This window comes from Panthera pardus, unplaced genomic scaffold (genome assembly GCF_024362965.1).
Source record: "Panthera pardus isolate Hobbes unplaced genomic scaffold, ASM2436296v1 HiC_scaffold_25, whole genome shotgun sequence".
Lineage (NCBI taxonomy): Eukaryota > Metazoa > Chordata > Mammalia > Carnivora > Felidae > Panthera > Panthera pardus.
In genome coordinates, this window is record NW_026526821.1 from 35452663 (window position 1) to 35476491 (window position 23829).

General features: G+C 42.4%; 1 protein-coding gene across 5 annotated transcripts in view; it reads right to left on the reverse strand.

The window, feature by feature from the left end:
- The window catches only part of PAK5 (p21 (RAC1) activated kinase 5), a 316773-nt gene that overhangs the window by 19623 nt on the left and 273321 nt on the right, over positions 1-23829 (reverse strand). For all 5 annotated transcript variants that reach the window (XM_019462530.2, XM_053890435.1, XM_019462529.2 and 2 more), the window contains 3 exons: positions 22418-23203; positions 5801-6292; positions 3332-3465 (listed from right to left, as the gene is read on the reverse strand). In XM_019462530.2, coding sequence (XP_019318075.1) covers positions 3332-3465; positions 5801-6292; positions 22418-23203 — 1412 coding nt within the window. The remainder of the gene's footprint in view (positions 1-3331; positions 3466-5800; positions 6293-22417; positions 23204-23829) is intronic.

Genomic DNA, 23829 nt, shown 5'->3' on the forward strand with positions numbered 1-23829 from the left:
GCTGCACCCTTCTGAAGAAAGGTTCTGGTTTCAGAGGAGATTGAGGTCAAGTAACCTGCCTTAGGTGTCACACAGCTAAGAAACTGACCAGACCATGATTCTAACCCCACTTGTTTTTGAGTTCAGACCCATGCATTTCCACTGTCCCCATGGCATCACGCTGACATTGCAATTCATATGAATGGCTTTTCAGCCACTGAGGAACCTAAGTGGGAAGAATTATTTGAATAGCAGGGGCTTCTTGGTACCCTCAAAATGACGCAGGGAGGTATCTGCCTAACTCATCTGGGTATAAAACTTCCTTCCTGTCACACACAGCGTGAGGCCTAGACCAGATAGCAAATGTGGAAAGAGCTCTTAAAACAAACCATCATACAAAAAGAACACTGTCAGGAGAGATAGAGGGTGTGACTGACCAGAGCCCAAATTTAAGGACTGACTTGAAAACCAATCCCAAGTAACTCTTAGCTCAGCAGGACAAGGAAACGGATGACCCTGAATTTGTGTCAGTCTTGTTGATGCCAGCAAACCCTGAGTAAAATTAGGATTCAAAGTAAAATCCAAAGAGATGACCAACTGGGAGAATGTTGAACATATAAAGTGGATGGGTATCCCTTCTCTTCAAAGAGACTTCTTCCAGTAATGCATCGGTCTGTTACAAAGGCAGGCAAGAAGAAATGGTCTTGTCTGGGAGAGTGGAAACCTACAACTTCTGTGTTCTCAGTTTTGTATGAGTGGGCTGGTTGTTGCGCTTTATTGTTTTCAGATGACAACTCTCCCATCTTCCCACAGCAGAGCCCTCAGAGGTCTAGAGCATCATCAGCAGGGATAAGCGCAAATATACCTTAAAAATAATTCAAAAGCAACAATCACCTTCTCTAGTAAAATTCATTCTTCTTGGATTCCATGGGATTCGAGTTATTTGAAGCAGGCATAAAGATTACTTACAGGTCAACTACAACAAAAATTAATCAAATCTGAGCCCCCATCACTGACTGAAAAATCACCTTTAACTGGCATATGTGACAAATGCTGCTGATTCTGAATTCAGTGGCTTTGAAATTTTCGTACAGGATCCACTGTAGAAAGATTGTGCTTTCCTAGTCTTGCAGGAAGGAAGCCTGAATTGGGATAAAGATGCCTCAGTTCTGTAGTCAATTCCAAACTCAAAACTTGGCTCTGTTTTGAAGAGGTGTGTGGTTTGAAAGGTTACATGAGTTAATGTATGAAGTGCTTGGCACTTCCTTTTGCCTTCTCGAGAAATCAGTAGGATGTAATTTAACAAGATGCTAGGTAGGGCCAAAACTTTGGCACGCATAGGAAATTCCTGAGATTCTGCATTTCTAACAAGCCTCTAGGTGATATTATGCTGTGATTCTCCAGACCACACTTTGAGTAGCAAGGGGTTAGATATTTAACTAATCAGTCAATCATTCAATGAAGCATTTATTGAATATCTCGTATAGGAAACTCTTTGATTTAAGGATTAAAGTCTAAATTCAGGATTAAAAGGATTTCAAGTTCTAAATATTCAGTGTTCCTTGACATACAACGTCTCCCTGCTCTCTGGAGCTACTCCACTTTCAATGGAATATTATTGACAAAACTGGATGGAGAGAATAGGAGAACATAATGGATTCCAGAGAGGCTAGCTCTTAAGTGGATCCCACCGACACACAATAAAAACTGAAAAAAAACAAAAAAACAAAAAAACAAAAAAAAAAACCCACCTTGACAAAGAGAGGGCTCTAGAGAGACATGCATAGCTATCTGAAACTCTCCAGGACAAGAAAAAAGTTCTCTCCTTTGGACATATTCTTATTAATTTAGACATAAGTCACATTTGCCTTATGCTTAGGTTTCTTCAGTATATTTTTTTTCTACAAGTTAAGATGATCTTATGTATTTTTTGGGTGGTTGTGTCCAATGGCTATACCAACAGAGATCTGCCATCTGAAATGTTGGTGATAAACGTTCCGTGTCTTCCCTCATGTTCTTTTGTTTTTACATAGTCTACTACAGACCCAGAGCTGTAGGGGGTAACAATGGACACATCATCTGATTTTAGTGGAGAAACAGCAGCATATTCTACCCTCACAGGGCCTCCCAATACCTTCTTGCTATTTTGCTTCCCGCCTATTGTTCATTTGGGTTCACTTATGATTTAGGCACCGTCAGCTAACATTCAATGCCTCTCCTTCTTTAAAATCATACCCTAATACTTTGGAGTTTTATTTACTACCAAGAACAAATTTAAGTTTCCCAAATGTAACATGTTTTTTTAAAAAAATAGGTCTGTTCCTTAGTCCCTTGCTTCCCCAAGGCAGTCCATGAATGAGGAGAATTGGTGTCATCTGGGAGCTTGTTAGAAGACAGTATCATGCCCCTTCCTATTGAATCGAGATCTGCATTTTACTAAGACCCACAGGCACTTTGCATGCACATTAAAATTTGAGGAACACTGTCTTAGCACACACTCTGCCTCAAATCCCTTTCCCCCCCATTTGCCTTCCTAGGAAACTCCTGTGCATCTCTCAAAACTCATCTTGGTTATCACCTTATATTGGGAATCTTTCTTTACTCTCCCTGTTAGAGATATTCAGGTATTCTTCTTTGCTACTTGTATACATCTTTCTAATTCTGCACAGGTATTATAATGTATTTATTTCTAATCTGTGACTTCCTTGATGGAATATCTTTGAGCCTTAATTCTTTGTATTTTTGTATCCCCAGCACTCAGGAAACAGCTTGGCACATCAAAGGTGATCAATAAGCCCTTAATGAAATGACCACAACTGATACATCAGGGAAACAAGGAGCAGAGGTAACAATGACAATTAACCATTGTTACTTGCAAGACTATTTAAAAATAGAATTGAAGAATTTCTATTATGTAGGTTTCTTATTATGACATAAAACTCTGACTAATTTCCCACCTGCCTCCTCCTTACCCAGGTACCCTTGGTGGCACGAACACATAGCAATAGCATGGCAACTCATAATAAAATTAAGTTTTTTAAAAAAAGTATGTAGGAATGGGAAATTCTATTATTTGGCACCAAAGCCCATTCTCAGCAGCTTTCTGATTTTAAATCATTGGGTATTAATGAATTTCTGGAGTGCGAGGAGAATAGAATGTTAATTGAATGAATGAACTACATACATGATATTACAATAGGCACTTAGGGAACATAAATAAAAAGGGTCACCCTATTCCCTGACTTCCAAGGGCTCACAATTTATAGAGTTCATAGAGATAGCCATTGAAGACTTACCCTGGAGTAGATAATAAGCACTTGGAATTTTTTGTCTGGATAATGAAGAGACATACCTGGTATGAGTGACAATGTCTGTCAAGGCACCGCCTTCTAGAAATTCCATGACCACCCAGAGCTCATCGCCAACAAGGTAGCTGTTATACATGTCAACCACGTTGTCATGGTGGTAATCCCGCATTATCACAACCTGGGCAAATGGAAAGATGCTTTTTGACTTGTGACGGTGAAATTTGGCTTTCTGTTCTCTTGTGGCCACATCTGTGCTGTGAGTACAATTGATTAAGAAATATTGATTTGGGGGGAGATTTATTCAGGAGTCTACTATAGACAAAAAGACAGCATTGAAGGCAGCTAGTAGCAATAGAAAGGAATCAAGTTAGTAAATTCAGAGAAAATGGCAGAGCACCCAGGCACTGGGTTTGGGGATAATAAGAGTGAAACAGGCAGAACCCTGGCAAGGTTTGTACTCATAAGAGGGAGTTTTGTTGACTGTTCTGGGGGGAGGCTATTAATGGGGGGACAGGATTCTAAGAGTCTCCTTCAGACTACTCAACTATTGGTTAACCTGGCAAAAGCATCACCAACTCTAAATTATAAATGAGTGAATGATAAGTAGGTCTCACAAGTGAATGAAGTAAACAGTAGGTGTGGGGCCACATGAGGCTAACTTAACATCTTGGGAGAAGATCTGGGTTGAGTGTGAGAGAGGTTTGGGCTGAATACTAATGATAGGTCTTGAGGGTAAAAGCAAACATGACTCAGGCATATAAAAGGCTAACTTGAACTTGCTTCCTGGGGAGAGCATCCAAGAATTGCTGCCCTGCGGCTGCTTCTGGTGACATTTTCAGAATTAGTGCTGAATAATAAATTACAAAGTTATCTATGTTATATTGCTCTGTCTGCTCTAGCACTGTGATTTGGAAATAAGTTCCAGAAATCAGTATCGTGGAAGTGACAAACTGAAGCCCACCCACCTGGTGTTCTCTATGAAATGTGGAACATAGGAAAACACGAACCCATGGGGGCTGAAGACATGTGGAGGCCACTGATGGCCTCACATGAGCCTCCATAGAAGAGGGATCCAAAGTCACATGTGATTGTATTTTTATAATGTCTGTTAGGGGATATGGGTGGTATATCCTTTGTTAGAGACTGGCATATTATCTAACATTGGAATCCTGACTTGCTATCTTTAAGACTTAAATTTTCCATCCACAAAAGCTCATCTCTCTTCCCTAAGCTCTCATAAAATCAATCGATGAATATTATTACAAAACATTTTGTGTCCTTAGACACAGGAACTCATGTTTTTCCACCTCTGTGCATTTTAGAGCTCTCAAGTGTGAAAGGGGGATGAAGAAGTGGAAAATATGTGAAACAAACACATAGAAAAAGGTTAATTCCTTAACATATCAATAGTTCTTACTTATCAATAAGACAAATGCTACCACTCTAATTGAAGACTGCAAAGGATATATGGTTTAATGAAGAAATAAAAATGGCCTATTAACACATAAAGATAAATTCAGCCTCACTAGTAATAATAGTGTTAATTAAAGCAAGAAGATTTATTTATCTCTATCAGATTAACAGAGATCACATGACAGTATCCAGTGCTGGTAAGGATGACATAAGACTATATCAGTGAGGGCCCTCATTGTTACAAACTTTCTGTAAGTCAATACTTTATATTACTTTCTCTAAAGAGAAAAAATATAGAAATATTGAAATATTAAAGTAGCTATTTCTTGGTTGTGAGATTATGGGACATTTTCTGTATTTTCCACAGGAAGAATTCATTACTACTATAGTTAGGAAAACATATCTTAAATTTCCCAAAGAGTGATAATCTGTCACTAAGCTGACCTCTGTTTATTGAGATTATTTTTTAAATCTTTAATTAACAAAAAATTTAATGTCTATTTTTGAGAGAGAGAGAGATTGAGAGATGGAGACAGAGCTGTCCAGCACAGAGCCTGATATGGGGCTCGAACTCATGAACCATGAGATCATGACCTGAGCCAAAGTCAGACACAACCAACTGAGCCACGCAGATGTCCCTGTTTATTGAGATTTTTAAAAAATGGCTATAAAGGGTATATACATGGTATCACCACCATGTGTAAAATGTATATATACATCTACATAGGCAGTGTAGCATGAGGCTTTGGAATCTGCTAGAATTCAAATCCCAGATCTATCATTGACCTGCTCTATGACCCTGGGCTAGTCACTTAACCTGAGTCCAGGTTTCCTTGTTGCTATAGCAATAACGTCGGTCTCATAGGGTTGTTGTGCAAATCAGGCCATATCAGTGCTTAGCATAGTGGCTGATCCACATCAGTACTTTGTAAATGTAGCAGCCATACATGCATAGAGAAAGACCAGAAGGATTATGGGGGCACTATTTTTGTATTTACATTTTCATTGCTTTCTAGTGTCCTACACTGTATGTGCAATATTTTTGCGTGGGAAATAAATGTTACATAGGAGAGAAATAATGATCTGAACACACCGCATACCTCATTAAAGAGCAGTTCTCGTCTCTGTTGCTTGCGGAGGTCCATTTTCTTCACTGCAACTTGTTTCCCTGTGTGTTTCTCAGTTGCGATGCACACAATGCCAGTTGACCCTTCTCCGATTTTGATAAAGTTGTCCAAGTATTCTCTGGGGTCTCCGGGGCTGACCACCAGCTGCAGAGCAGCCCGAAACTGTTCATGGGACACCCTGGAGGGCTGCTGGTCTGAAGAGGAGCCCCAGCTGGGTGGGGGGTAGGTACTGGATGAGATACTCAGAGAGCTCAGATAAGAAGCTGTGGAGATGTACTGTGAACTGGTCTGCAGGGAGGGGTGGTGGTAGAGGGTGGCTTTGTGGTACCCAGATGGGTACTGGTGGCTGCTTGAGGAGTAGCCTGCTTTGCTTTGACTTTGAGGTAGTTTGGCGGGCCCCCTGGGGTAGGTGTCAGACCCTGACAGCGGAGGGCTGAGGACCATCTGTGCTCGATCGTAATCCACCTGGGAAGACAGACACGGATGGAAAATATTCACATGCTAGATCTGAATGCCGCAGTCAGTGAGCCAACCCACAGTTGGCCTGAATGAAGAGTGCCATTATACAACATGGTCGTGGGTGACACTTACCTTGTGAGGTCCCAGGTTGTCCCTGCTTCCACCATTTCCCTACCCTCTACCCCCATCCAGACTCTTTCTTCCCCTTTCCCTACTAAAATCCCCAGAAGCAGACTATGAGACCTGGATTTGAATATAAATGGTGAGAGGTGATCCCAGGAGTTATGAAGTGAGACAAGGAAGGGGAAAACCAATAAAGGGTGAGTCATAGACTATGATGGTTAATTTTATGAGTTAACTTGGCTAGGCCACAGCATCTGGTTGTTTAGTCAAAAACTAGTCTAGATATTACTGTGAAGGTATTTTTTAGATGTCATTGACGTTTAAATGAGTAGATTTTGAGCAAAGCAGACTGCCCTCCATAAAGTGGGTGGGCTGCATCCAATCAGTTGAAGGCTTTAAGTGAAAAGACTAAGGTCATCCACAGAGGACTCATTTTCTCTGTGCGTGTGCGCGCGCGCGCGCGCGCACACACACACACACACACACACACACACACACACACACCCCTACTGGTTCTGTTTCTCTAGTGAACCCTAAAAGGCACAGCAAGTTACCAATGAAACAGGGAACCTAATTCCACTAGGTAACCCTGCATCCTCAGAGACTATATTAAGCAGGTACCTGGGAGTTATCCCATCTGAGGGGCAGAGAGCTGGAATATTTATGCACCAGCTCCCTTTAAAACACTGTTTAACATCTGCTTCCATGGATATTAGTTTCCTGGTACTTCTGGCCTGCCATGTTCTGGGCTGGGTAGGCTCCAGTGGGTAGAGAAAGCTCTTAGAACCAGAATTTCTCAATTTTGGTACTATTGATTTTGGGGTCCAGATAACTGTGTGGGCGACTGCCCTGGATATTGCAGGATGTTTAGCAGCATCCCTGGCCTTTACCCACTAGATGCCAGGAGCAGTCTCTTCTGCCAGTCATTACCAGCAAAAATTTCTTGAGATGTTTTCAAATATCCCCAGAATATGGGTAAAATTGTTCTTGGCTGAGAACTACTGCTTTAGACAAAGGAAAGCAGTGTTGGCAGACAGAAGCAATAGGTGATGAAGGGATATGGCTGGGCAACAACTGTACCCACTGCTCCTAGGAGAGGGCTTTCTCCCCCCTCATCTGAACCACACGGAGAGTTTTAGTTAAAATGTGCCTTATCCAATGTGTATTTAGGCCTTGTTTTCTTTTTTGGGAATGTAAGATCCCATTTGTCATTAACGGGTGTTAGTCTTCAATGAGATAGGGATAGAAGGCCTTTGTCCATGCTTTTGAACCCATCTACTGGAGGGGGGATGTACTACCCACACATATAACCTAGCAGATATATGTAAAAGGAAAAATATTGTTCCCTGTGCCAAGCAGCTTTTCAGTATGGACCATAAGGTAAGTACAATGCTCTCATCAAATATGTAGAAATATAATTGAGAGCAGCCAAAATTTGCAGGGCTGTGTGTGTGAAAGGAAATTTGGTCATCCTTCAAAAGGATTCTGGCAGAGAACACTTTACTCTGGTAATTAAGGATGGATTGAGGGAACTCAACAGAGGAATATAGGGAGGGAAGACAGAACAAGGGTAGGGGAAGTCATTGAGGGGTTTATATGATACTTGATGTACAGCCAGCAATTGCTCCCTGAGAGGTATCAGGAAGGATCTTTGACTACCCCTGGAATGGCTGAGGTCATGAATATACCACATCATGCCACATTCACCTCCTTGCCCAGGATAGAATGCACTAATCGCTCAATGCACTCATATATAATATTCTGATGACAACACAGTGCTGGGTACACAGAAAGCTCTCCAAAAAGATTTTTGATTATACTAACACAGCACCCTAGGAAATCTCTACCACTCTACTGGGATGTACAGGAAATGACACGTATATGCCCCCACCCCCCATCTATCTCAAGGATCTATATCTACTCTAATATATGGATACTGGCTACATGTAACTACTTAATTGAAATCAACAAAAAAATTAAAATAAAACATTCAGTTCCTCAGTTACAGTATTCAGATACATTTTAAGTATCCAATAGCCACACATTGGACAGCATGGATATACAACATTTTCACCACTGCAGAAAGTTCTACTGGGTAGTACCTTTCCAAATAAATTCATTGCTCCCATGTAGTACATTCATGAAGCCCACTGATTAATCTTTGAGCAACTGTTAAGTGCTAGGAACCACTTTAGGTGCCATGGGAAGGTCCAGCAATAATAAAAATGGATGGTATTTCTGCCCTCTTGGGGTTTATATTCTAGAGGAGACAGGTAATAAATAAGAAAACCAATAAATATACAGTATGCAGTCCAGTATTAATAAAGACATGAAGAAAATAAAACAAAGCAAGGGGCTTGAGATTAATGAGATGCCATCTTGGATGTAATGGCCAAGGAAGGCCTCTCTGAGGTGGTGCCATTTGAGCAGTAACCTGGCTGACATGAAGAAATAGGCCCAATGTCTATGTGGGGAGGGGTAGTCTGGGGAGAGGGCACAGCACACACAGAATTCTAAGAAAATACAGGCTTGAGGAATAGCACAGAGGTTCGTCTAGAGTGCAGGGGAGTCCTTTTGGAAAGATGGCCAGAAAAGCAGCTAGGAGGGGATCATGTACACCATGGCAAGGGCGCTGGCTGTCACTCTGAGTAAGATGGGAACCATTGGAGGTTGCTGAGAAGAGAAACATGAGCTTAATATTGATCCTGATCTGCATGCTGGAGCAGAAAAGACCTTTGTGGCAAAAGAGGAAACAGGAATGCGTGTTAGCTTATTGTGGTCCGTGTGAGTTGAGATTAGATTGGCTATTGTAGTTGGGGTAGTCCCCTCCTACACTGTAGCAGGCTCATCTGTCTGGCCAAAAGAATATAGTGAAAGTGATAGCAAGTGCCTTCCATGACCAAAAAAGATATTGTGGCTCCTCTGCCTTCTCTCTTGGATACCTGTCCTGGTTTTCTCTTGCTGCCATGTCTTGAGGGATTCAATAGAGAGGTCCAAGTGCAAGGTCTCCTGCCAAGAGTCAGAAACTGAGGTCTTCCACCAACAGCCATATGAGCCATCCTAGAAGTGATCGTCTGGTCCCAGTCAAGCTTTCAGATGACTAGACCTGGCTGACATCTTGACTGCAACCTCATGAGACTCTCAAGGCCAGAATCATCCAGCTTAGTAAGTAAGTCACAGAGAAGTGACCCAAAGAAACGGTGTGAGGTAATAAATAGTAATAAATGTTTATTATTGTTTTATATCATTAAGTTTTAGAATAATCTGTTACATGGCAAAAGCTAATTATTACATGGGGGAAACAAAGAATTCCAGCATGGCTGCGTTAAGTTTGGGAGAACCATCAAGCATCTACGCAGAGATGTTGCTTAGGTGACTTAGACATGCTTTGCGTCCAGGAAAGAGATGAAGCTAAGACATGCATCTGAGCATCACTGGCGTTTAGTTGGTATTAAAGCCATGATGTTGCATGTGTAAGAGAAAATCCAAGGACCCCAACATTCAGAGACCAGAAAAGGCAGGAAGATGTTGCATAAAGGAGCACAGAAGAAGTAGCCAGAAATGTAGGAGAGAAAGTAAGGGACTAGGTGGTCCTGAGTCAAGGTACGAAAACATTTCAAAAAGGAAGAAGTAATGAAGCATGTCAAATGCCATGGAGAACTGAAGTAGGATGGGGCATGTTGCTCATTGGATCTGGCAATATGGTGGTCACCTGGAAGACAGCAGGTGTTCCAAGCTCCTGCCTCATCACACATCATCACACACCTATTCCAGAAGTCTGGCAGCAAGAGTTGAACACAGTTGGCTCCTTAAAATTCCTACCATGGCACCATTCTCACTCCTTTTGCACTGTTCATTGGCTCCCAGATGACAGTGCTGGCCTGTACACATCCAGCAGTGAAGTCTTTCCTAGTCATGAAAACACCAGAATCTACTCAGGTGAGTTCACCATTCAGGCAGCCTTGCACCACCCAGCAGGAACAAGGGTACTTTGAAGCCAGGGCCCCATCCTGGCTGTTCAGCAAGAGAACACATGCTTTTGAGGGACATACTTAGGGTTCAATTCTGACTCTGATGGCTTTAGCCAAATCACTAAGCCTCTCTGAGCCTCAGTTTTCTCATCTGTAAAATGGGGATCATAAATACCTCCCTCACAGGGTTTTGATGAGGCTAAACCTAGAGCAACCTAATGTCTAAGAAAACAGGCTCTGGGTTCAAAAATGTTTTCTGCCATTTACACATTGTGTGACATGGGGCAAGTTATTTAAACTTCTGCACTCCAGTTTTCTCATCGGTAAAATGGGAATTGTAACAATAGTAACTACCTCTTTAGGTCATTGTGAGCTCTGAAGGACTGAACGCACATCAAAGGATTTGAATAGTGACTGGCCAATATACTCTACATGCTGGTATCATTATAGAAAGTCCTTAGCATAGTGGGAATGCAAGAGAAAAGAAATAGTAACATATTTTTTTAAAAGCCCAGCTAGCACTTATTGAATATAATATACTGGTAGCAAATGTATTCCTATACTAATGTATAATGTATCCTCAAAACAATCAGCAAAGATGGTTTTAATTATAATCTACTGAATACTGTATTATAATTAAGATGCTGTATTTGAAATCACGCTGAATTTGTGCTATACTCAGGGAAAACTGGTTTGTTTCTGTGATGTGGGGAGGGGGAATAAAATGTCAGTGTGAATTAAACAACTGGGTTCTTCTCTTAAATTAAGTTTGAGATTAGCCAGGCCCAGGCTAATTACAAGGCCAGCATGTGAGGGGAAGCGGGGTCTATGACTTTTATTTTTGAAAGTATGTCCTGGGAACTATCACATGGCCTCATCCCGCGGTGTCTTCCGTGGAGGCCTGGCTCCTGTACTTTAAGCGAAATTGAATTCATTCCCCACAAGCATGTGTAACTGATCTCTGAAGATATATTAAAAATAAAAATCCAGTAGGAATCGCAAACACCACTCCGTACCACATCAGGCCACTTCTCTCCTTTACCGACTGTCAACAGCATTATCCGAGCCTACTCTTAGCAGCCAACGTGTGGCATAAAGAAAAGGAGGCCTGCCTACATGAATGGGACCATTTCCAGTCAGAGAGGCAAGGCTGAGTTGTTCACTGGGAGCTAAACATCTTTGAAATTAGGTTTTTGAGACAAAACCGTGCTACTGTTTTTCATGCCTGCCGGTAAGAGGCACAGACTCAAAAAAAAAAAAAAAAGTGATGGGTGAGGAGCAACCACTCTCACAAGAAACAATTTTTGAACAAAATTCGAGGTGTATCTGTAGAAGGAGAATTGACTGCTTCCAGGGAGAGAACATGTGGTCCTCCCTCCAGGTTTCCATCGATTCAAGGAGAAGATGACAGACTAACAGCTGACTTTGGGAAGGAGAAGTGAATGTCCTGGCTCAGGGCCACCATGTTGCTGACCTATAGCCTTCAGTTGGGTCATTAACCCACCCAACTGTGGGTTCCATGATAGTATTGCTGGCCTATTTGTGCCAGCCTCATTCTTTTTCACTCTGAGAGTCAAGAAAGGGGAAATTTATCCCATTTTATTGTGGATAAAATGGAGCCTCAGGGAGGTAAAACTACCCCCCCAACCCCCGCCACTAGCCATCCAAGGCAAATGGCCCTCCATTCCCTCAGGAGGATTGCACAACCCAGTTCTTCTTCTGCTCAGGTCAGTCTTTCACTCCGAGGGGGAGGATGTCTAGATGTCCCAGGCGCTAGGCACATTGGCACTACAGGCCTGCATTCTTGCCTGTCTTGACATTTCTACCATTACTTGTCACCTCCCCGCTCTGTGTAATCAAGGCTGAGACACTCACTCCTTGAAAGAATGCAGGGGCATGTTAATGGGAGCCAAAGCAGGGCCCCTTCCATTAACCAACTGCTCTTTTAGAAGTCTATCCCTGTAGGAGTGATACATATAAATGTTAATAATGATAATTGACATTTGCTGAGTGGTTTCCATGTGCCAGGGACTGTTTTAAACACTTTATATACATAGATGCATTTAAACCTCAAGTTACACAATGAGATAGGCCCCATAATTGTTCCATTTTACAGATAAGGAGACTGAAGCACAGTGAGTTCAAGCAGCTTATGCAAAGGTCTGAAAGCTATTTAGAAGTAGAGTTGGTTGGGGCGCCTGGGTGGCTTAGTCGGTTAAGTGTCTGACGTTGGCTCAGGTCACAATCTTGCGGTTTGTGAGTTCAAGCCCTGTGTTGGGCTCTGTGCCGACAGCTCAGAGCCTGGAGCCTGCTTCGGATTCTGTGTCTCCCTCTCTCCCTGCCCCTCCCCTACTCTCTCTCTCTTCTCTCTCTGTCTTTCAAAAATAAACAAACATTAAAATAAAAAAAGTAGAGGTGGGATTCAAAGTCAGATAATGTCACTTTAGAACTTGGGCCTTTGATATGTTGTCAGAGATACCCTTCAGTGATAAAAAGGTAGACATGGTCAGAGCAGAGGTGGGCATGGTGTGGAAAGACAACTACAGAGCAAAAGCATGGTTAAAGTGTTTCACCAGGGGCTCAGATGTCTGGAAGGCCAGGAGCAGAATGCTAGAAATACAAGGGCCAGAAAATGATGAATGATAATGCCTGGGGTGGTGAGGGAGGTGAAGATAAATTAAGTTTGTTTTGTTTTTTTTTTTGAAGTGTTGGCTTAGAGAAATCAGCTCAAAATACACAGCAAAGAAATAACCATCACAGCAAAATGAGCTGATCATCTATGTACAGAACTCATCACTTTCATTATTGCGTTGGCCAGACCAGAACTTTGTGTTCACCTACAGTAATGTCCTTTCTTTTGCTAAGAAGAAAGCAAGCCCGAGCTTTCTTCTGTAACAAGCCCTCGTGGCCCTCTTACATGGCCCTTAAACTGTTCTAATTATTTCATTGTCTTACTCTAAATAATCTTTCCCATGATACCCTATATTTGGAAATGGGTGAAAAAATCTGATGAATTTGTTCATGTATATTGTTTTGCACAGACACACACGTTTGTGCATGTAAGCAAGGCTTTCAAAGGAGTAAAGCTTGACCTGTGTGATCTTTTTCACAACTGATCTACAAATATATATTCTAGAAAAAAAAAGTACATTCAGAGTGTAGTATCTTGAGACGGATATAGATTTTAATCATTTAGTGAAACCACAATGCAGTAGAAGCAGGCCAACGAAAGGTACAGATATTTAACAAGCAAATCCAATGTACCTTTCCAAAACATCTATGTAAGTGGTTCACCTCTGAAGACATTGCAAGGGCACAGGACTAGAAGCAGGGGTGGAAAACAACACCAGAAAGGCTTTCTTCCCACCCCTCCTGAGAGAATGGTCCTGGGATTTTGTGAAAGAGTAACTTCATAGAAATGAGACCATGGTCCACATACTTTTAAGGGGGGGACTTCCAAATGGCAAGATGTAATAAGAGCAGACTAGACTGTTTTGCAAATTATCACCAAACCTGCCAAAGTGCTTAGCTGCAGTGCTATGAGACCAGTAATTATCATTGAAAATCAAATACGTTCTGAAAAGGAATTCTCTCTACGGGATTCTTTAAAAACACTAAAAGAACTTATACGCAGTTTTGGTTTGCTTCCTCTTTGAAATGCTCAATAACATGCATTCGTAGTTTAGGTTCCATTTTTTAGTTGCCTTCAAGTATACCACACAAATTAATTCTTAAAGAACTGTGCCCTTTCATGTCTCTATTCAAACTGAATCAAAACATAAGGGCACAAAACAAACAAAAGGCTATATTACACGGGCATAAATAATCCAGGACTAACAACTCAGCTGGACTACCCTTCGACAATGAGCACAACGTCTCCAAGGATAGGGTCAGACACAGGCTTGCGATGTATCAAAATTATAAATAATTATAGCAATGAATTCATTTAATCAATCAATTTCACCAGTGGTACGCTGGGGTGGACGGGCATAAAACTCCACACAGCTATCAATTGCTCCGATTACAGCTGGCTGTCAGCCAGAATTCCCCTGATCCATGTTCGTTAAATGCACATTAATCTGAATTTGGCAGTGTAATCAAGGACCTAACTGAACTGTGAAATTGAATTCTGCAGTAGAACATCATTTGACCATTTTATGCCAAGGCTGGAAAAAAAAAAAAAAAAAGGTTTGGTGGGGGGAGGGCGGGAGAAAGAAAAGAAGGGAAAAAAAGTCCTGAGGCAGCATCTATATGTTCACCGTGGTCTTCTGTACTGGTGACAGGGAGGCTGTGGCTAGGTCGTGCTGGACTGGGCGTGTGTGTGTGTGTGTGTGTGTGTGTGTGTGTGTCTGTGCCTGCAGAATGGGGACTGCGGAACGCTCAGTGAAAGATGGACAGTGTCTCTTTCCACTTCCCACAGAGCTACAAGGGATGGGAGGCAGCTGGTTCCAGTGCCTGAGTGTGATGCTCCAATACACCTTTGCGGAGTACAATAAAGCAAAGAGACTGCTCCTCTGAAAAATGAAAGAGCCAGACTGGGTGTTGTTTGTTCTACGTAAATCAAATGTGGGATAAAAGTGAATCACAGACCTCTATCATCTGAACAAGGAAAGGACGTCTGAAATTGTCCTTCCTTGACTCAAAGGGAAGTGTAGCAGTAGCAGCCTCGGCTTTGGGAAAGGAGAGTGACTGCCCGTAAGAATTCCAGGGAGAATCAGTAACTAGCTTTCTCTGCAGGGACATGTTAGAAGCTGGCAATTAGGGGAAAGGGATTCATTAAATCCTGTGACTTGAATATGTATTTACTCTCATGTATCCCTCTGGTTGTTCTCTGCCATGCCAATTCTCCTTGATACGAGCAGGAATGGCACTGATGGGAGCTATTCCCCATCTGCCTCAGGTGGGGGGAGGTTACTGCACCCTAATACAACTCCTGCTTGAAGCAAGACTTCGACAATTGCCCAGCCATGGTCAGTTTCCTCCAATTTACTTATTTCCATTTACAAAATGAAATGGCCCTATTTCATATTTTCCCTGCCTAGATGACGAAGGGGCACAGCACACAATATGAGCTGCCATTCAATTTTGGTAAGAGAAGCAAGCATATGCTATCACCGCCAATGAGCAGTGGTCATGAGCAGGTCCTACTTGGAACCTGAAGAATCAAGGTGTCTGCTTAAGGTTTTGATGCAGGGGCCTTGGGAAGTAGGTTACCTTCTGGATAGTCAGACACTTGCTGGATTTCCAAACTGCATGTAGCAGTAAGCCACGCACCATATGTGTTTTGCAAGGAGATCTCCCACGCCATGATACTGGATTCCTATTTAGGCATGCAGGCAACTTACACCCCTTATGACATGAAGGAGGAAGAGTCATGCTTTACCCTGCCTTACAAAATATATGGCAAATGCACACTGAGACAGCGTGGACAAGTGGCTTATGACCTCTACAGGTAGGGAAAGCTTAGTTAAGGAAGTGAATAAATCTGTGATCAGCAGGCTTAAGCATACAGGTATTTCAGGCTCTTCCTCCACCTCTGAATTGGTGTCTTCAACCCTCACCCCCTGCCCCCGCCCCCCTTGCTCCTCCAGACACAAAGAATGCATTTTCTGTTCAAGAGCAGATTACTAAGACCTGAGACTGGCCACCGCCTGCAGCTACAGGGGTGGGGAGGGGGTGTCTGCACCTCTGGGGATTGGCTCCCTGCTGCAGAATATGGTTCAAGTATGTCAGGGCCTCCAAGACAGCCGGAACACATATTGCCAGGTTAGATGAATTTCATTTTAATTTGCTAATGGCAATCTCACTCATAATTTACTTTGATCCATAGGAATATTCATGGGAAGATATGTCCATTCATATACAAACAACCCCTATAGTCTTCCTGCCAAAGGGACAGGTGTCTGAGATGCTCTGAATCACCTTTTTGGATGTTTTATGAGCTGGAATCAACACCCTATAAGAGCCCATATGTAAAGAAAAAAATCAAAATAATACCCATTGTTATATTAAGCGATTAGCACCTCTCTTTCCTTCCCTCTCTTCCCTTGACATCTGATTTTTGTTGCAGCTCATAAGAGTTTGCCAGCATTCCCATTGCCACAGGATCTCTGAAAGTGTTCAGCTGGAATCCTTAGCAGATAAGAAGCTGAAGTTTTGTTCCTGAACCCTGGCAGAATCTCGGTGTACTAGTGTGTCACAAAGAACAGTGAGTCATTCAATTATTGATGCAGGAAGATGAAGCACATTAGTTCAGTTTTTTCCTTCCAGGTAAAGCAAAGGAACAGCTGAGCAGTGAAAAACCATTGCAGTGGTGACCCCAGATCTGGGGAATCATGCCAGTTTTCTTGCACCCTCTCTCTCCACTCAGAACTCCTTAATATGTCATCTGTTTGGGATGTCCTGGATTGTAGCACTGGTCATTTTGCTGCCCAGTGTAGACCAGATGCTTGGGGTAACATGGAGGGGTTGGCTGGCAAGAACCATCATGACTGGAGATGTAGTTACATATGATGATTCTTGCTTAAATGCTGCTAAATACTCTGCTCTCTTAACATCTGGCCTCTATGGGGAAGTCTGAGAATTTCATGTCCATCCTATAGAGTAGAGCAATTGGTAAGGTGGCGGGATTGGGGTCCTTCAGCTAGCTCCGTCACTCAGGAGTCACAGGGCCTTGAGGAAGGCACATAGCTACTCTGGCCTTCTGTGACCCGCATCTCTAAGGTGAGGGCATCAGTACTTATGAGTCTGTGAGGGCAAAGTCACATGGAACTTGTTCCCATGTTTTGAAAAAAAAATGTAACAGATTACACAGAGAGGATGTTTCTATGGCTGGTGTTAGCAGATATGGGGACATGTCTTCCAACCAAAAATATTCCAGGGAATAAGGGCTAACACTGAGTGCCTGCCATGTGATAACTCCTTTACATTTACTGATCTTTTTTAATCTGTAGAAGAAGTTCAAAGTAGGTATGGAAACACTCTACAGATGAGCAAACTGAGGCACAGACAAGATCATAAAGCCAGTAAGTGCTTAAATCCAGAGAATCGGATTTTAGAACTTGTGTTCTTAAACGTCTTTTGTAATGGGTGAGAACATCTGGACTGTCATTCATAAAAGAGAATAACACCATCACTCAAGGTAGAGTATATATGAGAGTCTCAGGGATCGTTACTTTTTTTTTTTAATTTTTAAAACATTTATTCATTTTTGAGAGAGGGAGAGAGGGAGGGAGGGAGGGGGAGAGAGAGAGAGAGAGAGAGAGAGAGAGAGAGAGAGAGAGAGAGAGAATGCACATTGGGTAGGGCAGAGAGAGAGGAAGACCAGAATCTGAACCAGGATCAAGGCTGGGAGTTGTCAGAACAGAGCCCAACATGGGGCTTGAACACATGAATCGAACTGCAAGATCATGACCTGAGCCAAAGTTGGATGCTTAACCAACTGAGCCACCCAGGTGCCCCAGGGATCGTTATTCTTAATGCCTCTTTTTGACCAGTGATCCCAGTTTTTTGGCCACAAATCAGTCTGGGTGACACTAAGGAGCTTCTCAGAGGACTTCACCCTACCCTACCCTACAGAGAGAATAAAGGACAGTCCCCATGTACCCCAAATCCGTCTGTGACTCATCACCCATTTCTCACCAGCAAGGTGAGGGCTGACTGTGGCATATCTGAGCCCTGAGGCCTCATATCCATCTTTTTCCTCCTCAGTTTTCTTCTGTGGAAACAGGAATGTTCTGGAATATATCGACTTTGGAGTCAGATGGACCTAATTTTCGATCCTGACTCAGCTGTTTACCTTCATATCCTTGGGAAGTCGATAAAGACTTGGCCTCTGTCTTTCAGCTTTCTCAGGGTAAAAGGGAGATGATCCTGAAGTCTTCCAGAATCGTCATGAGGGCTCAACGGGGGTAATGCTTGCAAAACGCTTGGCACAGTGCCTGGAATAAGGTAACCCTCGGCTTCATGTCACAGCCGCCATCTGGTATGCTATACATACAGATACATGTGTGTATTCATAATCAGGCTGCCGCAATTATTAACTTATATAACCCTCACACAACATGATTGTCCCCATTCATAGATAGGGAAGTAGAGTTAAGCAATTTACTCACCCAGTTGTAAGTGGTAATGTCAGGACTCAAATCCAGGCAGTCTACCTCCAGAACCTACACCCTTGAATGCCAAAAGGTACTTGACAAATAGTTAGCCTTGAACTGTGGTTCTCAGCTGGGACTGATTTTCCTCCCTGCTGCCCCAGAGGTCATTTGACAGTGTCTGGAAATATTCTGGATGTTACAGGAAGAGATGCCACTGGCACTTAGTGGTAGAAGCCAGGGATGCTGTTAATCATCCTACAGTGACAGCTCCTCCCCTGCAACAAAGAATTATCAGGCCCAGAATGTCCACAGTGTTGAGGCTGAGAAACCCTGCTCCTGAGTGGGACAGTACCATACAACCCTAGAGGACTTCACTGTTAAAGGTATTCAAAGGAGCTTGGAAGGAGGCAGGTTGAAGGCTTAGTGCCTGCAGAATTCCTGTGCCACTGGGGATATATCCAAGGTCTGGCAAAGGGGCCGAGCCCGGACAGCTGGATCCCAGCTTGGCTATGAGCTGACCTGGCTATTACCAAGCCTCTCAGAGCCCCAGTTTCCTCATATGTACAAAGCAGGCAAGAATTGCTGTCTTCCGGGACTGTGAGGCTCAACAAGGCAACACATGTGTCTGGCACACGGCAAGTGCTTAGTGAACTGGCAGAAGTGTGATTACACCAGGGGCTTCTCAGAGGCTGGAGCCAGAGCAAGAAATGGATTGCTGGGTCAGCACCAATACATGTGAGCTGGCAGCTGCCTGCTCCCTGGAGAGCCTGGGAATGAGCAAAATCAGAGGCATGGTGACAATATCTTCAGTCGGTTTCCCTCCCTGTAAAGCAGACTTGTCTGCAGGGGAGGGTGGAGGGCATTCTCCCTCCACATCAAGCTTTTTTCTTTTTTTTAAATTTTTTTAACGTTTATTTATTATTGAGAGACAGAGAGACACAGAGCATGAGCAGGGGAGGGGCCAAGAGATGGAGAGATACAGAATCTGAAGCAGGCTCCAGGCTCTGAGCTGTCAGCACAGAGCCCAACGCGGGGCTCGGACTCACAAACCGTGAGATTATGACCTGAGCCGAAGTTAGATATTTAACCGACTGAGCCACCCAGGCTCCCTCAAGCGGTTTTTATAGTTGTGTAGTGTGAACGGGTTTTTTTTTGGCTTTATTTATTATCCCCCAAGGTTTCATCTGCCTTGTGGCAGCCAAAAACATTCAAAAGTAGGGAGATAGATGCTATATCTACAGATTTGTAACATCCTTGATTCCTGTCATGTCAACAGGAAAATTAGGTAGGCAGATAACACTGGAGGAGTTATTTCTGTGAGTTAATGTTAGTATTTTTTCTCCTTTAGGCCAAAATGTAAAACTGGTGTCTCTCTCTCTCTCTCTCTCTCACATACACACAACTTTCCTCCCATATTTGCTCTATCTGGAAACCCACACAAATTTGATCCTTTCTCTTATTATTTGAGATGTGAACATTACCCACCAGCCTCTAGGACTTTCCATAAGGCAAAGCCAAATTATCTGAGTCGTGATCTCTATTTCTTCCCTCAGCAGGAAATCCAAATGTGATTGGTAGATTTTTAAGACTACAGTTCTAAAGACACAGGCACCGAAGTCTTTTTAGAGAGATGTTATATTTTTAATCAAGTAAACGTTTTAATTACTAACATGCCTCCCACCACCTACCCTCCCACAAAACCTGCCCGTGAATTTCTCGTGGGTCCCATGTGACATGGAACAGCAGCTTGCTCCTTCAGAGCCCTTGATTATAAGGGCTGAAAAACTCTTGGTAGAAGTTCCCAAGTGTGAATATGTTGTCTTTTTTTTTTTTTTCCTGAGCCACAACAGTTTCCTCATTATTTCTGTTACAGATATATCTTTTCTGAGCCACAATAGTTTTCTGCATTGTTTCTTGCACTGTTTCTGGGTTTAACAAAACCAGATTTCAGAGTAGGTCTGCTTTGCTTTATAATTGGAAGTCTGCAGGAAGAAGGACCCAGCAAGGAATGAAGCAAATTATCCCTTCCCTCCATCCTCTTCCTACTCCTCTACCTAGCTGAGACTTCTGGTGGCCACTGGGGCCCCTCATGGGTTTTAGTGGCAAATGCAGTTAATCCCCTGAAATCACGTATGCCCTCATAAGGGGAAGAATATGGGACTAGGAAAAACACCAGACCTGGATTTTGTCCTTGTTTTGCAACCAACTAATTATGAAACCTTAAGTATGCCACATGACACTCTGGACCTCAGTTTTTCCTCCTGTGAAATGGGTGGGCAGGCACTGTTGGGGGTTATATTAAATCCCAAATGCCTCTAGGATTAGGTTAATGAGAAAAATGAATGAAGTGGACTGAGAAGGGCCTCTCTCCTCTAATGGGTCAGCCTTTGCTTCCAGCCAGTTCCATTTCCAATGCTATGTGAAAATTGTGCCCAGGCATGTCAGACCATCCCATTTTTTTTTTTTTTTAAAGAGAAGGCTGAAACCCAGAAGTTGAAGATACTAAATGAAATATCTTGATTTTTCAGAAGCTGGAGATGACTATTTTGTGGACCCAACAGGTCAATGGGCCAAATATGGCCCCAGGGCTGAATGGTTATTGTCTCTGGACAAAGCTTTTTCTATGACCTTGACACAAACAGCTTCCTACCATAAGTGTGCAACTACAGCACACATGCACAAATCACATTTGACCCTAAACAGCCAAAGCGGTCCTGAGAAAGGAGAACAAAGCTGGATATTTCAAACTATATTACAAAGTTATAGACATCAAAATGTATGGTATTGGCATAAAAGCAGACTCATAGCTCAAAGGAACAGACCAGAGACCAGAAATAAACCCACAAATATACAGTCCATCAAATTTCAGCAGAGGAGCCAAGAATATACAAATGCAGAAAGGATAGTGTTTTCAATAAATGGTGCTGGGAAAATTGGACAGCCACGTGTAAAAGAATGAAACTGGGTCCCTATCTTACTCTATACATAACAACTCAAAATGCATTAAAGACTTGAATGTAAGACCTGAAACCATAAATCTCCTAGAAGAAAAAGAGGGGGTAATTTCTTGGCATTGGTTTTGGCATGATTTTTTGTATTTGACACCAAAAGGCAACAAAAGTAAAAATAAACAAGTGGGACTACATCAAAATAAAAAGATTCTGCACAGCAAAGGGAAACATCAACAAAATGAAAATGCACCTACGGAATGGGAGAAAATATCTGCAAATCACGTATCTGATAAGAGGTTAAAAAATATAGAACGAAGTCATTCAACTCAATAGCAAAAAAAAAAAATCCCAAATAACCCAATCAAAAAATGGACAAAGGACCTGAATACACTTTTTTTCTAAAGAAGATATACAGATGGTCAACAGGTACATGGAAAGAAAGGTTCTAAACATCACTCATCATAAGAGAAAATCTAAACCACAATGAGATATCACCTCACACCTGTGAGAATGGTTATTAAATTAAAATTTAACTCTAAAATAAACTTTATTAAAAACTTACCAAGCAATCCTGATTATTTTTTTTCTTTTCTATAGATCCATGTAAACTTTGTTAGAATATAGGAACCACTGTAATTACTCTATCTAATGGTTTATGATCATATGCTCCTTAATAGAGGACAGTACAATATGAGCAAACTATTTATTAGTAGTATATCAGGACATCTTTCAAATAAATAATTTTTTGTCTTTTAATCAGAAACCCTGTAGGGGATCTCCAAAGACTTGGATTTTAATGAATAAATGTGCCTTGCCCTACATCCTCTGCCCTTGGGGCTCGTGGATAGAAATCAGGTAGGGTTTTGATATAGACTCTCACTTAAAAGGTGAAGCATCACATTAGATCTCTGTGAGAAGGTCATGTTAGCACCACCTTTGTGGGGTGCCTGCACATAAGAAGGAAGGAGGCAGTGAACATAACATTACCTTTGGAATGCACATTGTGGGCTCGGACAGGCGAGGGTAGGTGTAGGAGTTGTACGAATGTCCTTGGGGGTGGGTTTTAAATGCACTTGCTCCAAAGGGCATCATTGGTTCCTGGAGCCCCGAACCTGACCTGGACCTTTGCCGCATGGTGGGCTGAGGGCTGGTCTGATTCAAGTATGATGACTTTGGCCTCCTATCATAGTCATCTAGGCTGGGTCCCCACTCGCTTTCGCTGAACACCAGACTCTCCTTGGAACACCCGCTGGTCCCTGCAGTTCTAGAAGGCGTGAATTGGAATGGATAATCTAGAGGGGAACTGCTTGAGGCTCTCTGGTACTCCCACTTGAGCTCATTGTATTCACTTGGTTTGCTCAGTGAGTCCAAGTGTGTGTGATAATCAACAGGAAATCTGGCAATATCGGATTTCAAAGGCTTCATCTCAGAATAGTAGGCTTCCCCGTGTTTGGTCTTTGTGACATGCCCATTTTGCTTGGCGGCATGGCTGCCTTTATAAAACGGATCCAGGTCATCACCATAGAGACTCTTTTCTCGATACTTCTCAGTGCTGTAGTCAGCAGTGGTATCGGACTCGCTGGAATACTGCGAGAAGGTGATGAAGCCATTTTCTTCCCTATGGCCTTGACCGTAGCTGGAGGCTCCCTGGTCTGGGGTGGGCGGGCTTTCTTTCCTTAGGGAGTTGGAACGAGTCACAGAGATGTTGTCGAAGTCCTCCAGCAGGCCGTTGATGGAGGTTTCTTTGCACGGTTTATTTCCTCTAACGATTGTCTGGGAACAGTAAAGGGAATGCCATTTAAAGAAATCATTTCATGCTTTCAAACTGATATTGCAATCCCACCCCTACTCCACTGAGGAAAAAAGACACCAGGAACATCCACTAAAAAGTGATAAAAATTGATCGTTTCAGTGGTGAAATAAGTCAAATATTATATAACCTTAATTGCAAATTTGCCTTTACCTATCTCAATAGAGGTATCAATTAAACATCAAAAAGCCATTTAGAAGACTATCAAAGCAATCACTGTCTTATTTACTAGTTAGGGGAAACCTCCTCCCTGGTTCCTTTCCTTAAATAATAAGCCCTAACCATCTAATGATAAGCTGATTATAATTTTAAGTCTATAACTGGTTATAAAAAGCATATTATTTCTTACATTCATTATTCATATTATTTGCAAAACGAGTAAGCATTGTCACTTGAGTATTAACATACCCAGGAATGGATGCACATTTTTTTTACCCTTTTACAGAATTCATAAAAATTGGAGTTACTAGATTTTATAGGAAAGGTAGGCATTTTCTGAACTACACTGAACAGCTTGAAGATCACTTATGAGATTTTATATGTGATCACATGTGATATTTTCATTAAGCATCTAACTGTAATGCTTGCT